At 36.6% G+C, this 17,844-nt stretch overlaps 2 protein-coding genes and 1 pseudogene across 2 annotated transcripts; 2 read left to right on the plus strand and 1 right to left on the minus strand.

Annotated features, from left to right (window-relative positions):
- Positions 1-2,479: 2,479 nt before the first annotated feature.
- On the plus strand, positions 2,480-3,856 carry LOC101305240 (putative F-box protein At5g42430-like). Its single transcript, XM_004292177.1, has one exon. The coding sequence runs from the start codon at positions 2,480-2,482 to the stop codon at positions 3,854-3,856; it is 1,377 nt and encodes a 458-aa protein (XP_004292225.1).
- Positions 3,857-4,366: 510 nt separating this feature from the next.
- LOC101305535 (60S ribosomal protein L19-3-like) lies at positions 4,367-8,842 on the plus strand. Its single transcript, XM_004292178.1, is given in 15 exon segments — positions 4,367-4,547; positions 5,092-5,146; positions 5,391-5,516; positions 5,613-5,735; positions 6,952-7,010; positions 7,235-7,290; positions 7,292-7,346; positions 7,908-8,011; positions 8,013-8,031; positions 8,161-8,314; positions 8,316-8,365; positions 8,368-8,413; positions 8,415-8,436; positions 8,613-8,659; positions 8,775-8,842. Coding segments are annotated over 15 exon segments (1,143 nt in total). The 3' UTR covers positions 8,821-8,842.
- Positions 8,843-10,196: 1,354 nt separating this feature from the next.
- LOC101305824 lies at positions 10,197-13,323 on the minus strand (annotated as a pseudogene).
- Positions 13,324-17,844: the final 4,521 nt, after the last annotated feature.

The raw sequence follows: 17,844 nt of genomic DNA on the forward strand, positions 1-17,844 counted from the left end.
AGGAAGTTCTAGGCAGTCGAACCTTTTGGGAGGCAACGCTTTCTCACGGCGGCGCTAGGGATCCTCTCACCGGTCCAGGAAGAAGGCTGGGTCGACGGCCGTCAGTTTGGGACCGGCGCGGCGGTCGGCGGCGAACGGCCGGGAAGAAAATCCGGCGGAGGGAGAGAGAATCGGGAGGGAGGAGAGAGAAGAAAGAGAAGAGAAATGATTTGGGCTTTTCCCCAACCGGTCCAACACCATCACTTAAAACCCAACTCTAAAATTTAACACCCTAAAATAATACCTTAATAAAAATTACCTTTTACCAGCTAAAATTTACCATTTTTACCGTCGTCATATTTTTCTCCTACGAATAATTCTCCGTAAATAACCGTCCCCTAAACCCCTCTAGGGACCAATTAAACTATAACCTTAATGACGGAGACGGTAAAATTCTTATTATAACCAAGCTAGTAAATAAGGTAAAAATTTAAGGGTCGGGATGTGACAATCAGAGCATATTTATAATGAAAGAAAAACAATGAATAAAGAATAAACAGAAGCAGTCTCTAACTACGCCTCGACTCCATGTACGCTCGACATCAAATAAACTTAGCCTACAAATTGGGCATTTAAAATCAAAGGGCTCAGGGGAAAGTAATTTAAAAACGTTAAAGTGAGTGGATAAAAATAAATTAAATAATTTAACAAAAATGTAATTTAAATATTTTCCCATTTTTCAACTTTAAAAACTTACCGGCACGCAACTATGATAAACCATATAACTTAGAATCCAGAACCACATAAGAATGAACAAACCAGCTCCGCTGGTTAATCAAATAAAGAAATAATAAGAGATAAACCAGCCCCGCTGGTTGATCAAATACATAACTGAGAAAAATAAGACAAGGAGAAGAGATATCACCATGTAAGAGGAGCCTCCCAGGCTATAGACGCTAAGCGCTCGACTCATTTATGGTGAGGACCGCTAATAAAGGCTAGCTAGTAAAGAATAAGAGCGACCCTAGTATGGTGACTAAAATCATATGAAATCACTTAAATCCATAAAGCTTCCTAAAGATCATGTGAAGGGTACGGTTTCCAACCGTATTTGAAAATTATCATATGAACTTAAAATAAAACTCAATGACGTGTCAAAACATTCTCAAATTCATAATTATAAGCAAGATTTAATCATCAAGTAAAAATTGTAATTAAAATCTCAATCCAAAATACTTGCTAAAACATTCTCAAGGTCAAGATTGATATTCCACAAATAAACGATAAAATTATAATAAAGAACTACCGAAAATCCCATTTTCAGAAATTTTTTATAAATCTTAAAGTCCACAAATAAAACAATCATAATGAAATCCGGAATTCATAAATAATATCCATACTCAAATACCAAATTAATAATCCGAGCTTAAATCCATAAATCATGACCAAAAATTAGTCAATGCATCAAACTCAAATAATTTTCAAGATCATTTCATAAGCCGAAGTTATAATATAAGCTCGGAAAATAAAATGATAAATTATAAAATCTTGCATGCATATTTATTAAAAACCAAAGTGTCCACTCACACATTTAGGCATGAGCCCGACGATATTCAAATCGCCACTCAAGCGAGGTCTCCTCGTATCCTGGCACAATAACCATGCTTAGGATCAATCTTCAATTTTAGAAAAATAAATACTTAAATATAAACACCAAAACTCTTCCGCTTAACCCATTACCCTTACTAGGATTATGTTTATCGGATTTATGCCAAACTCCTCCCGCAACCTCATTTCATTTATTTCAACAATCTAAAATAGAAATAAGGGAAATCCAACGGTAGGATCTTCTCAAGAAGCACACCAATAAAGGAAATAACTTGGGTGACCAACTATGGTCATTTATGAGTAACAAACACCAATGAGAGATGGACAAGTGTTAATAATAATTATAAACAAACATATCAAATACCCAAAATCCCCATATTATGTCCTTAAATTGCAGCCAAACCTTTTAAATTAGACATGTGTCCCATGTTCATTGGCTATGGTCACCGAAGTCGGGTTCATACAATAATGGAAATAACTTAGGTGACCAGCTATGGTCATTTATGAGTAATAACATCAATGAGAGATGGACATGTGTCAACAATAATTATAAACAAACATGTCAAATACCTAAAATTCCCTTGTTATGTCCTTAAATTGCAGCGAAGCCTTTTAAATTGGACACGTGTCTCATGTTCATTGGCTGTAGTCACCTTAAGGTGACAAACCCTTGTCACCAAAGTCGGGTTCTAATACAATTTACGATTGGGATCCACATCTCCTACTCAAACTGGATCATCTTGTTGTTTCCTATTTCCTCTAGGATTTCCTCTAGGCTTCAGTTTCCCAATCCAAACAGAAGTGTACGTATCGCATTATATATAAAAAGCACCCGAGCCATGAGAAACAAAACAAAACAAACTTTGATAAGAGGAAGCGAGAGAAGGCAAAGATGAGGACGTTGTTGGATTTACCGGTGGAAATCATGTATGACATTTTTAAGAGGCTTCCTGTAAACTCAGTCTGCCGCCTCCGATGCGTCTCCAAAACCTTGTTGGACATAGTCCAGTCTCCCTTTTTCGTTTCACTACATTCCCGTTTCTCCATTCTCACCAACGCTCATGCTTCTGATCCTCCCCTTACGTTGCGTTTTGTGGGAGAGAGTTTCCCTTTTGCGTTTCGTAAGCCGTCCCAATATATAATGCCGTCATTTAGGCCCTTAAAATGCCTGCAGCATGCCTTGGAATGCCAGCATTACGATGGCAGCAAAGGTAGCCTTATTGTCTCGGATATTCTGTCCACCACCGACGACGACGCCCATTATTTTGTATATTTCTCTTACTGCAGCCTCTTTCTCTTGACTATAGGAAAAAAGGTTTGCTTCTTGATCGATCCTTTCACCGCAGAAGTTCTAAGGCTCCCGAGGAGTGGCATTCACTATAAAAAGAATGGTGCCCGCACCTATATTTTCGAAGACGTTTTCGGCATGGGATTTGATAGTATAACTAGCACCCACAAGGTTCTTCGCTTGTCCCAAATTGGTAGCACCAGAGATATTGAAGACTCTGATTACTACGGCTGTGTAGCTCAAATTCTTGAATTGGGCACAAACTCATGGCGAGAGTTACCCCCGCAAAATCTAAATTCTTGTAAATATCTTGAGGATTTAGATTCAGCCAGGAGCATATGTGCTTTCGGAGACATGCATTGGTTGATTCTACAAGACAGATCAGAAACATTGATGACCAAAAACGAAGAAGGCATCATTTCTTTTGATTTCACGAAAGAAGAGTTCTATCGGACTCCCACTTTGGGGATACCATGCTTGAAGCTTGAGTACACACACTTGATTGCTTTAAGAGGATCTATGGCTCTAGTTATAGTCGACACTGAGTTATGGGACGTATCAGGAGATGAAAAAAGAATTGATATATGGGTGATGAAAGATTACCATACAAAAGAGTGGGAGCGAAATTACACCATAAATGTGCATGAATCATTGCTCACCATAAATATGCATGAATCATTGCTTGATTTGAATGACATGTTTGCTTGTTGTGGGGAATGGGAAAATGGCATATTTTTCCAATATGAATTGACCCATATGTCAAGGTCATTCTTTGTGGACTTGAGATGCAATTCTAAGCAAGTTATACAACTTCCGAAGAGGCGTGATGCCACCGCGTGGTGGATGTGTTGGCGCATTTTGAGTGTTAATAGGAGCTTGCTTTCCCTGAAAAATTATGGAGATTCGGTTCAATCTCGAAACTTGCTTAATTTCTCAAAGAATGACTTATGGATCGGTGGCTTATGGCCGCACTATGACTGAAGGAGTAGCAAGCAAACGAGAGCATTTCATTTCCTCTGTTTGGAAAGTTTTATTGTATCTTATAATTTTATTTATTAGAATTTGTCAGAACTGCAATGTTTATGAATTCTTTTTGTGTTATTTTACAGATTAATTACATAAGACCACTGAACTATAAATCTCTTTTCAATTTTATACCCAACTTTCAAATTCTATCATTCTACTATCTCAAATTTCATACCTTACCGTTAAGACTCTTTTATCTGTCTGATGTTGCAATGGGCAATTTCGCCATTCTAATAGGTCATAATCCAATATATAACAAAAATCTTCACGTTTCGAACCTGTGACCTTGTTCGTTGTAGACGAGACAGCCAACCACTGGGCTATGATCAAGCATAATAAATTTTGGCGCACAAAATTTTTACTTATACTTATACCTTTATTATTATACTGACTTATACTCATTTTCTACCTGAAGATATATTCACTTAGAAATAAACATCATTTACTATATATCTATTCTTTGAGATGACGTCATCTACAGTGTTTAACAGTGTGTTTCCGGGTTTTGCCCTCACTGTTAAGCTGTGCAATTTCGATACTGCCCTCTACCAATGTCTTGCCGCGTGTACTTTCTCTTATCTTCTGGCGTCTTCTTCAGCCGTCTCAAACATTCTCTTCGAGACTATCTTCACTCACCGCCAAGCAGGTTCATCATCTTCAACAACTTTCCTCAGCTCTTCTGTAACTCCCTCGCCGCTCTTCGTCATCTCTATATGTGATTCTCTGATCTTCTTCCCTCGCCTCAGATCTTTTCCACAAACAAAAAGAAAAAGCAGATTTATGATTCATCTCATTCTCGCTCTTGATCTCTCTCGAAACTCCACCAAATCTCTTGATCGATATTCAGCCACTTCCATCACTTTCCAGATTTCAACAATCTCAAGCTCTGTGTTTCTGCGTGTTGTGATCTACCTTCATCGGGGAGGTAAATTGAATTCCGGTTTTAACTGTCAATACATGGGTTTTCCGTTTTGTTTTGATTTCCTGCATTGCGCGTCATTAAACGGTGCTTCGGGTAAGCTTGGTGTTCTCATGTATAGGAATCCATCAATGTGGTTATCCTCCAATTCAATTTTTGGGAAATTTGTGTGCAGAAGGTGTTTTGTTTCCTCTTAGGTTTGTGCATCTACATATGTCAAATTCTGGGTAGTTGGGTTTTGCATTCGGTCTTCTTTTTTTTTTTTTGTCAGGTTTAGGTTCAAGTTGCTGCAACTCAGTTCCTGTGTTTAAGCTCCTCCTAATCAGGTTATGTTATTTCGTTTCAGTTTGATACTAAGTTTCGTTCTCCTTGCTCTTGGTAATTAGTCGATACTAGAAGAATCTGACGAAGTTTCCCTTTAGCCAAAAATTACATATACATTAACTGTGAGACCAGTCATTAGTAATTAGGCAGTACATGGATAAGTTAATACTACTGTTATGATATATATCGGAACAAATTTAGGAATGTAGATTAAGTGGATATATGCGTGTTTATGGTATTGTGAAGGCAATTGATCTTGAAGACAAACATTAACGGGGAGTACATGATTATGCCTAGGCCTAATCTGAATGGACATGTCCAAAAGACGATTCAAGGTGAACCTTTCCTATACACAACCACTTCCCAAAGCAGGTATAATACTGATGCTTTCTAAATTAGATTGAACGTGACTTACATTATTATTTAAATACCAAGCAATGAAAATTTAAATTCCTCTTTCAAATGCAGTCAGTGTATAATTCTTGATGACTTGGTTGTTGGCCTAGATAGAACAAAAAGAGGAGCACATTTTGGTCATGCAGGAGTGTCGTTTCAGGGTTGCTCATTTACTGATAAAGGAAGAACAAGAAGGTATAGTTATCTTGATCATGCTTTCTTTCACTCTTGCTATTATACATTATTTACCTGATAGATACTATATCTTTTCCATTTTAAAAATTTTCTCAGAGCTTGCTACACTCCATTGTATTGTAATGTCTAACTTCTTATTGTGTTATGAATTCAGACAGGTAGCTGCACTTCATTTTTATGAATGCAGCAAAACCTTTTTACATTCATCAGTATTTTACAGCAACAAACTCTTGCAAACCAAAATTCAGCCACCAAGGGTCACAATTCAAAAGACTCATAAGTCGGCACTTAGACTCCCAAACGGAAAACCAGCCGGTGTGTTGTGCAAAATTTGCAAAAGCTCTTTACCATATAACATATCAGAATCCATAGTATACTATCTCAAGTCTCAACAGGATAAAATGACTTTTCATCAAATATTAACAAAAATCCTATTTTTTTGTAGGTTCCAATTGAGCAGCTAGAAGGCAATTTCTTTGTTCAACTTATTTTCCGTCTACTTAATTGAAGGGTATGTATTTACACTCCTTTTTGTTTAATTTTTAAGTTGTGCTCCACTATTTGTAGTTCCATTGTATTATCACAAGTAAAAACATTTACCATAAATAATACTAAGTTACTAACACTGGGCTGTTTTTATCCCAAATAAAAACAATGATTCTGTAAAAAGTGGAGGAACTGATGAAAGTCATGAAACTGGGTACAGTGAACAAGCTTATTTTGCAACCTGGTGGTGAAAAGTACTTCCTTCTTTTAACATTGTTTTGTCTCACAACCTGCTTGATTTTTGTATGTAGAAACAGATCAAGAAGAAGCTGAATTTTTGCAAGCTGGCAACATAAAATCATCATTGTAATTCAGATAAACATTGGTTAGTGTTAGATTGCTCCGTTTCACACGTATGAAGCAAGTAGTATCACTCAAGTACCGTCTCTTTCCCAATTGAGCAGCACCATTATTCATTGTTCATTCAACTTTTGTTCACCTTCTTTATAGTAACAAACAAGAGAAAGAAGTAGCATCATCATCTTTACCAATGAACAACCAGTTGGAGAAAATGAAAAAGGAGTAATGTTGATGGACAACTCTTACTTTTGTGGCTTTTATGATAGCTTCTGCGGGTATACACATTTTTGTAAAGATTATCACTCTTCAGCAGCAGTGCACCAGCAAGAATTGATGGTTTGAACTATTTTTTGTCACAATGATAATGCAGTGCACCTACATTGGGTATTGCAGGGCAGCAGCCACCTACATCTATTTCTTGCAGTCCATGTAAATATACTACTATTACAAATGTTCAACGATCAATGAATCGCGCGGGCAATTTGCCTAGTTTGATACTAATTATTGAGCCTTGTTACCCATTGCGCAATTGCAATGAATTCCTCGTTTCAATTAATCTTACTAAAATTACTTTTTTAGAATTAAATTAATAATAGGTTTTTCGACCGGACAGGCCAATTTATACTGGGCTGTGCAACCCGGCTAATCGAAAGCCGAGGAAGTCAAGCTCCAGAAGCGGCTCGCCGCCAGCGTCCTCAAGTGTGGTCTAGGGTAAGGTCTGGCTTGACCCCAATGAAGTCAGCGACATCTCCATGGCCAGCTCTCGTAAGCTCTCACCCCTCTCTTTCTCTGTTCGATTCTCATTCTCCTGATTTCTTCAGGATCTGTTTGCTTCGTACTGCATTTGATTCTGTGAACTTTTTAGGTTTTGATGTTGATTTCTTGCTGAGATAAGGCTGAGGGTTTTGATTGTTGTGCTGTAGACTGTAAAGCATCTCTGGCTGTTTCGTTGTGGCTAGGGTTAGGATCTGTATGTGTTTACAGTAAAACTCGATTTGTTTTGATTATACGAGCTCTGGTAATCTATATCGAAGTTGATGCTTAGACTATGTGTGCTCTTTAATTAGTACCGAGTTGCGTCTCCTGTGTTTGTGGAAAACTCTGACCTCTGAAGTATATGTTTAGCTAAACAAGTGTTTTCGATATTATAGAGCTTTGATGTTGTAGTTGTATTGAACTGTTCATGTGTATTTATGTTTGTGCAATTGCGACTCATGATCGAACTACTTGTGCATTTCTGGAGAAATTTGTAGTTAGGTGGAAGTTTAGTTAGAAATATTTTTTTGATCTTGCTTGCTTAATGATGGTTTGGATTGTCAATTGCAGGCCAAAACATAAGGAAGTTGGTCAAGGATGGGTTCATCATGAGAAATCCCACCAAGATTCACTCTTGCTCCCGTGCATGTCGTATGAAGGAGGCCAAAAGGAAGGGGGCGTCACTCTGGATACTGTATGTTGATTGAATGAGAGTTGGACATTGTTTTAGTCTTTGGTCTGTGAAGTTTTGTTCTTTGCATTTCTGCTGTGACTTGGGGCTGTAGTAAGTGACATTTGAATGTGTGGTTTCTGAACATTGTAGCGCGTAAGGGTACCAGGGAGGCAATGCTTCCAACCAAAATCCTTTGGATGCGTGTCCTCAGGAGGTTGCTTTGCAAGTACCGAGAGGGAAAGAAGATAGACAAGCACATGTACCATGACATGTACATGAAGGTCAAGGGTAATGTTTTCAAAAACAAGAGTGCTCATGGAGAGCATCCACAAGTCTAAGGCCAAGAAGGCAAGAGAGAATCTGACCAATTTGAAGCTAAGAGAGCAAAGAACAAGGCTAGCAGGGAGAGAGGAACGTTTGGCTCAGGTAATGTTGAAATAATCATTCAGTTGCATTTGCATTTACTTTACTAGACTTAATAATAAATTTGTCCTAAAGAAGGACTAATTCACTGAACTCACAGTATTGTCCATTCACAACTGTAATAATACAATTTACGTTCTTACATTGCCTTTACTTCTATATATATATATTGTTTTTAGGGACCTGGAGAGAGAGCACCAGTTGCTACCCCTGCTGAACCTGGACAGTAAGTTTACACCTTTTTCTGTCTTACAATTTGTTTTTAACAGGCTTGTTGTTCTTGATTTTTTTTTATTTAGTCTTATTAGTCTTACCAAACATTCTATTTTACTTGCCTGCAGTACAACTAAGCAACCAGGAACCAAATCTTCCTATGAAGATAACTGATAGATGGATTGATGTTGATGGTCCATGTACTTCCAAGTTGTTTTGATAGGCTAGTTTTAAAAAACCAGTATCTTTGTTTGTTTTGGACCAATTACTTTCCTTTGTAGTTGAAAGAAGTTTCAGAATCTTTGTACCATGTATGAAGTTTCATATGTGTTGTTATCTATATTTGGCGTAATTGCCAATTTGCTAGGCCTCGTTTGATTCGTGGAAATGAAAGTGGTTTCTTCCTCTTTCTCATGGTAAGGGAAAGAGAACGGAAATAAAATTTCGAATTTTCTATTCCAACGTTTGGTAACGCAAGGAAAGTCATTGTGAAAGTTGTTAAAAAAAAAGAAAAGAATATTATGTTGTGAGTAATTAATGTAGGGTAAGTAGAAAGAAAGTAGCTCCTTTTGATTTTGGAATGAACCACTTTCCCCCATATCTTTCTTTTTATGTTTCCCCAAACGCATGAAAAGAACAACTTTCTTTTTCTAATGCTTATTTTCCACAAAACAAACGAGGCATGAGATTCACCTTAGTGTCAATACTTTCTAAAATTAGTCAATTTGCTACCTTATGTTTTATTTTAGCCATTTTGTTACCCTTACGTCAAATTTATAACTTTAGACTTTTAATATTAACCAATTTGCTTACCTACATATTCAAATTTAGCCATTTGTTATCCGACATTTTCAAAATGTATCAATGTTTGGACGGAGTAATGAGTCAATTGATATGGCAAAAGGTTGCAAATTAGCTAATTGTAAGAACCTAGGGTAGCAAATTGGTATAAATAAAAGCTAAGATAACAAATCGGTTAATTTTGAGAAGCTATGGTAGTAAATTGACAGAAATAAAAACTAGGGTAGCAAATTGACATTTTAATGATTCTAAGGTAGTGAATTGGCAATAAAGCCTATAAATATATATATATATATATATATATTTTTGCACTTGATCTGCTATATTATGAGTTCCCTACTTTGAAATGTTGTATTCAAATTAGCTATATTCTTAGAGATTTACATCTAGGTGTTGAATGTTTCCGAACTCACCAATCTTTTTAATAACCTTAAAGAAAATAATTATCTTTAGATCTAGAAGCCTGAAAGAAATCTATTATAGACTATAAATGAGCAGCTTGGTTAGGTGTTGGCGTGATGCCGAAATCACAGGTTTAATAATTGTTTTTTAAGTGATTCTTGCCTTGCTTTTTAATTCAGTTACTGAACATTGATATCTTTTGGCTGAAACAAATCTGTAAACATAGATTTATGCAAGAATGCATCCAGTCAAATGATAAATTTCTTCTAGCAAAAAACTAAATTCTAAATCTCCATTCCATACTGTAGGAAAATTTGTGTTTTTTCAGCACAACATTTACAGTTCAATCATAGACTTCTTTGATAACGTGCATTTTTTGAAGCTAAACCATAACCATCTTTAAAAGCTGGTTTGTATCCAATGAGATCTGCACTTCGGTTATTTGCCTCTCCTTTGGGTACTCTATTTAATGTGCTATTGTTGTACTGCAACTATCGCACATCACGAGTTTGACGATAAATACAACAAAGTGTAATGTCAATGAACAGGCAACATACGAGAGGCTACCACCCAACTTCATAGCTCCAACATTAGTTCAAGAACTAAATACTTTCTGCAGACAGTAGTAGAAATTGTGTAAAGTGGAGAAAGTTTGAATCATACCGTTTTACAGATGGCAAGTCCTAGTCCTGCACCATCATTTACTCGACTGGATCCATTTCTGGGATGAGTAAATCTGGTGAATACGATGAATATCTTGTGGAAGAATACCACTGCCAGAATCCTTAACCTGCAGCCCTAGGAAAATATTTGGAAAATATGAACAAGTCATAGAAGGAAATACTCTTAGCATGCAACATGCGGGCGACGTGGTGGCTCTATCCGCTTTAGATTTCGGGAAAACATGGTATCACGATACATGATTGTGTTTGTCGAGCTAAAAATACTACACCCTGCAACCACAAGAATGCACTTGTCCATAGAATACAGAAGACTAAAAGATGCTCAAAGCACAGTGTCAAAAGGCAGAGAGATGGGATCCAGTGGTGTACAAAATATTGAATGATCTGACCTGAACTCGTAAGTAAAAAAATGTCCGTCACTTGGCGCTGGATAAAATTCACGTGGTCGCCAATCTCTTGAATATTCTTGTCTTGCAATAGATGCTATAACTGAAACATAACCCTCCTTTGTAAACTTAACAGTATTACCAGCAATATTTAAACTAGTTTGCATATGCCGGTTCTCATCTCCAACAGCACATACAGGCACAACCAGGGCCAGACCTTAGATTTGAAGAGCTAAGGCGAATTCGAAGAATGGTGCCCTTTAATGGTCATACTACAAAAGAAAAAACGATGGTCATTATAGAAAAAAGTTTCGTAAATTACAAGATACATATAAACACAGTAAATGTGCAATCTTGAATATGAATTTATGCATTTTTCTAATATCGGCCGAGTAGAATATTACATGAGAAACCGAGAAAGATGATAATTTTTGAGGTTTTTATGAAATTATATATATATATAGACACATATATATTAAAAAGAAATTGGTGACCTCAAATTTGTGGTGCCTGAGGCGGCGGCCTCTCAGGCCTCCCCTCAGGTACGGGCCTGCACTGGAAACTCCATGAAGGTTATACTTTCATGAAGGTTAAGTCCACATAAATGAATTTGTTTTTAACAAGTATATAAAGCCAGAATCGGAAAAATTACCTCTGAAAACTCCGTGAAAGTTAAACTCCATGAAAGTTAAACTTTCCAATGTCCTAGTCTAGGCATATTCAAGTCTAGAAAGATCTAGAACATCAATAATAAGTGTTTCCAAAAGATTGCTACTCTTTAGTACCAATTATATCATAATTCTATGTTTTGGTGTTAGTTCCGTTTCTAATCAAGAGAGCGGAGCAAGTCCCAAGAAAGCGGACCAGAAGGGATGGTGCTAGCTGATCATCCTAAAACTATCGCATAACGTCTAGGTTGACAACTTTTTTCATTTATTTATATGATGCTGAATACCTCTGTCCAGTTAGGTTCTCTTAATCAATCACACAAATACAAGAGTGGGGCGGTGCATTGTATGATGGCCATCTTCCAGCTGCCACATACTTGTAAATCAAGATAGGGTTATGTTCTTTCAGTTAAAAAAGAAAAGAAAAAGAAACTACTATAATGTAAAAAACTACTGTTTTGTCATGACTTAGGGTTAATTCTTGATAGTTGATACATATCATTATCAGTTACTGAAAGTAGATCATATAATATAGGTGAAAACCCTTTAACCTCAGCTAGTAAAAAGTCAGAGAAAACAGGGTAAGAGTGTGGCCTAGTGTGTACCCAATTACTAAAGGGTAACAAAAGTTCAGTTAACCATAAATTATAGTTCGTTTAACCCTAAATTATAGATCACAACATTCACCTTCATATATGAGTTATACTTGTTCAAAGCTTTGAAAAACTAATGTTGTTGCAATTTCCTTCATCAATTTTGAACACAAACTTCATTCTAGTTTAAAAGTGATTCAAAGAGTTTTGAATGAAACATGATTACTTAAAACGTACATGAAAAATCAAGAGTTGTAAATGCAGAATTAGCTACATTAAAAGAGAAGATTAGATAGAAATATGCATACAACCGGACCAGCAATAAGGCTAGTAATCTTTGAATATACTGGTAGGTTCTCTTCAGGTAGATTACCCAATGATTCAGTAAAGCATAGTCCTGGAGGCATTTAACTGATATATGATATGTCAAAGTAACTGTATAAGTGCAATATTGAACTTCAGTTCCTAAACAGAGTTAGCATATTAACAAGTAGCAGACCAGTAAATTTACTCATTTCTGAGAGCTTGAACACAGTTTCTGTTGCACCTCCAGTCTTTTGAACAGATCCTTCATGAATGCTGTATCTCTCCCATAAGCAATCTGCAGAATGTCAATTGCCTTGTTGAGAGATATGACAGCGTTCTCGGCCTCTCTGAGTGCCCTGTGACAAGTGATCATCTTTTTAAATGTTGAATACAAGCCTCTGCAATAATTTAAGCTGCGAAAAAACTAACCCTTGAAACTTCCCACATCTATAGTATTCCAATCCAAGTAAAATATTATAGCCTGGACATAAGCCTACAATGAAATAGAGTAGTTTTCCATGTTAGCAACTTTAGCAATAGTACTCTATGTACTAAGAACCGACAACGCTAATTCGACCTCTAAACTAAAACACAATATATTAGCCAAAACAAAGAAAGTAAACGGAATATCACTTATACCGCGAAGGCACCAACTAGAAGAAGCCAGAACTTTGGCGTGCACTAAACCACATACTTGAAGTAATCTTTTATCTTGAAGTAAACTATAACTTGAAGTAATCTTTTACCTCGGAGAAGAAAAAAATACACATGTACCTTGGTACTGTTCAATGATCAATTTGCAATATGCTAGAGCTTCCTTCCAGTCTTTCAGGTTCATTGCAATCTGAAGACAAAGATAAATTTGTCAGTCTTTCAGTTTCATTGCATTCTGAAGACAAAGATAAATTTGCCATATCAACTACATAAAGTGAAAATTATACACGCACCCGGGTGCGCCGCAAAAGACTCCCTATACCTTTGCATTCCACACTGTGGAGCATCCATTCAGATTCCTGACACTTCTGAGAGCAGTAGTATGCAAACTTGCAGCAGGGGCACACCAGGCGGGTCGGTTGAAAGCAGCCGTCGGGTTGGTGACGATTTTATGAGGGTATATAGAGGGAAATTGGGCCGTTGTGATGGACGGTGGATATTGTAAGCGAGAGTGGTGGAGATATGATCAGTGGGATTTCAAGCTGAGAGTGAGGGGAGGAAATCACCTGTGAGAGGTGAAATTTGGGAGGGCGTAGAGAGAGCGAGTTTGGACCGTTGATTTGGACTCCAACGGCTGATATTATAAGAGAAGGCAGTGGAGAAAGATTCCCTCTTCGATCTATTCAAAACCCAAATTTCGTGACTCGTATTTCTTTGTATAATATTTCATTCTCACGAACAAAGAAAATTAGTTGGTGATCCATATATAACAGTTTGATTAACCAAAATATTGTTAGTGTAAATATAAGAGATGTAGTCTCATGGTATAGGCCGGCTATAGGATTTACCAATTAGTTGATGCCATCCATCTATAACCTATGGTTGATTAAATGTATTTGATTTTTTCCAATTCTATTCTACGTACGTACGTATATGCTCGTGATGGCTAGCGCTTTTACCTATAGAGGTGGCGGTGAAATGATATGCACCATGAATGAGGTTGTGGTAGATTATAAGTTTATAACAAATTAACATGACATTAGTGTCATGTTGATCAGTTTTTCTATTTTAACATATGAGAATAAGGTTTTATGATCTGCAGGCATGCACATGAACTTCATATCGAAAGATCGATGATATTGCTAGTTAATTCCTAGGTTTCTAGTTAATTATAGCCAATTCAACAGTAGCTCCCAGCGCTGTGAGGTTTGTATATATATGTTTTGATGATTGGGGATGGTGTTGTACAAGACTTGTCGAATGTTTGGACAGGAAAGGCCTTTTTGAATCAAGTTTATACGCATCTTCCTTTCTTATTTGTTGTTCTAGATCTTTCACAGTTGCAGTGTTCATACAAATCAAGGCCGAACTTATTTGGATGATTACTTACAATTATGAAGAAGCATAGCCAGTGCGTGCTTGATTAACCATAATCGTCAATCACCCTACGTGCACATTTTCATTCTTATCTTTAAGTGATGAAATAATAAGGCAGTTAAACAAAAATCTTCAATTTGCTCCATGTATACCATATGGTGTGGCTAAGGAGATTAAACTTTATTAAACCATTCTAGTACGTACGGCTCTAATACGAATGATTAATAGCTGGCTAATAGAAATACACATGGCGATCGTAAGTGGCATTGCATGCCAGAATGTACAAATTAACAAGAAATACGTACCCAGATGCTTATTTGCTTTAGATTTACATATATGCTCCCCAGGCCATGGCAATTGTTCTATCAGAAGAGTAAATCTGGTTAATCATGAAACTCTAGGGTCTCAAAGATTGCATTGGGTTGGCACCAAAAAATTTCGTTTTGATGACTAACTTTAACTTATAACTAGTCGAGTCGGAGCAATAAGAGAAATTCCAACTCGATCTGGCTTACATATGTGGATATGCATGTTCAATTGTTAGTGTTTAGATGGCTTACCCTAACAAAACAGTCATGGAAATGCATCCTTAGCAACTTTGCTGGCAAGTTGGGATTGGCGGAGACGTGGTTCGATTCGACGTGGCCATGTATGCTTGTAGAAATTTTTCCTCAGGCTACCACCTAATTAAGCAGCCCCCTAGACTAATGCAAACAAGTATACAGACCAATAAGATCAGATCAGTGTGATGTTATTAGCTTTCATTTTCAGAATCTTAACTGAGAGAGCCAAACTAGTCTAGTACTTCCTTTCACTAAAGAAGATATATAGCTATTGATTGTTAATTAGTTTCTAGCACAAAGTGATCCTTTTATACTAGAGCTGGCTTGATGGGATCGATCATTTATTCCATGCAATTAAGCAATAGATTCACGTATAATTTCCGTTGATCAAGTCCAACCTAAACAACCCAGATTCAAAATGGTAGCACTAGATAACTAACCTAGCTACTTGCATGCATTGTAAAATCTTATACACAATGCAAGCTCCACCAACTTCATTAGTCTGCATGAATTAAAGCAGTTGTTAATTGTATGAATCAGAACTTGATGGCATAGTTAATTAAGCAATTGATGTTTTCGTGATTACGCTAGCTAGGTTTAAGATTGACCTTGTAAAGATGGCACTGATGTTTGGCTGGTCAAACATTTTGTCTGCTTAATCAGATATAGGAATCAATCAGGCAGACTTGTTAAACATTTACATGTCTTGAGCTGCTGTGAGTTTAGTTGGATTTGATCATACAGATTGCCTAAATTAAGGCTAAACCTCAACCGTGGTTCAAGTCAACTTTCGGAAAACTCAACAAGAATTAATGAAGATCGAGACATCGAGTAGGAGAAGGAGCTAGCTAGCTGCAAATCATACGATGCAATTGGTGCTGCAAATTAAACCACTCAAGTCTGTCTTCACTTGTCGATTATCTTATTTTCCCCGAAAAGCTATACATATCGATCATCACTTCGAAGTCACTCCATGCATACCGAGAAAGAATGAAACAGTCTTCCTAGCTAGTTGAACCCTTATATTTAATCGATGTCAAATTCATATATGGGTAACTGTTATATCTCTATTAATTAAGCCAATTTGGCTTATGGAACTACCAAATGTTAAACTTCTCTTAATCCCTCCAATACCCCTACCTAAAATTCAATCTAGCAAGTCAGAAACATATAAAAGAAGGATAGAAAAGACAAAATTCGGTAAAAAGGGATTAGATAAATTTCAAATTTCGAAACGTCAGCTGTTCAGTTGATAAGCACCATCACAAACCGACTCACATATATATTCCTTCTCTTATCGTGCGCATATATCTTCCCTCAACTCTTGACGTCTGATTCTCTCAACCAATGTCCGTTTCTTTTCATGTTCCTTTTAAGTTTGGCTATGTACTAACAGAGTAACAGTCACCGTTAAACTTCTTCTTAGAGTTAGCACGTACAGCATCGATAAAATGTCTTCAAGAAGTAGTAGCATCCAATGTCTTTCTTTTAGTTAGAAGCATTCTTCTATCAGTACAATGTGTGTGAGGAATCATAGATTTGGCCAGTGGTTTTGAAGCCCAGTTTCTTACTTTTTATCTCTTTTCTTTGTCAATTCCAGGTGAATACAATGAAGTATGTCATGACAGTGCAAGGGAATGATACTTCGACCAAAAGCTTGGCATGAATCCTTAATCTTAAAAGATGGCATTTTGAGGGCTGGCCGAAGTGCAGATAGGGGAAATCCACACCCAGCGGGCCAGCGGTGCAGGACAAGTTGAATGGTGTTAATGCTGAAGGAAACATCGCTCTAGAATACGCATGCAAATAGTTAGATGAAAATAATATTTTCATTATTTTCATTGATGGTATTTGAGGACAATCCTTAGTAGTATGTGTGCAAGATTATAAGCTAGCTAGCTGTTGCAAATACATTTTATCGAGTCATTTTGGTTGTTTCAAGGAATTGTAACTATAGTAGTTGGTAGTGTCTCAGTTGCTATCTTAACACCATGAAAATTGATTTAAACGGACGTGCAAACGCTGAAGCATATAGATGAGCGTTTGCTTGTACTCCATTATTGAGCTAGGAATTATAAGTTGGAGTGTATATAGAAGAAAAATGAACATTTTCAAAGAAAAAAAAAGGAATGACAGGAAATATATAAATATCACGTAGCTTGTTACCTTACTTCAGATCCAAAAAAATAATAATAATAAATAAATAAATAAACATGAAGAGGCAGAGTACGTATGCTCCTATCCACAGAAACATGTGCCACCTCCTCAAATAGGAAATGTATACATATGCACACGATAATAAAAAAACCCCAAAAATCAAAGAAAGTAACTAAAGCACACGATATCTACCTTGCTTATCTTACTGAACCCCCTAATCTGGCCAAGCGAGAAGTGCAAGGAGAATATTGAAGTTATTTTTTCTTTTCTTCGACTTTGCATATTTATTTACTATATTGTTTCCATAGTTAATTAACTTTTTTTATTATTTTTTTTAATCTATTAATAAGTGAGCATACACTAATGAGTGGTGTTAGGATGTTAGTTTTCTTACATTTTTATGTCACGGAAAATAAAAATACATATTCATGTCATTCTAGTTTGAGGTGGATGAATGTAACAGAACAAAGCTTGAGTTGAAATGTTGAATGAACGTATCAGAATGTGAGATAGGCCGACACAACATATACTTTTTTAGAGCTAACGGTTCTAAATATCAAATTTCGGTCAGTGTAAGAATGTGAGATACAGTTTTGAAGTTTTCTAAA

The sequence above is a fragment of the Fragaria vesca genome, linkage group LG2 (assembly GCF_000184155.1).
Source record: "Fragaria vesca subsp. vesca linkage group LG2, FraVesHawaii_1.0, whole genome shotgun sequence".
Lineage (NCBI taxonomy): Eukaryota > Viridiplantae > Streptophyta > Magnoliopsida > Rosales > Rosaceae > Fragaria > Fragaria vesca.

What these genes read in the sequence shown, in the direction of transcription:
- LOC101305240 (XM_004292177.1), top strand. Translation starts at nt 2,480, where the DNA reads ATGAGGACGTTGTTGGATTTACCGGTGGAAATCATGTATGACATTTTT.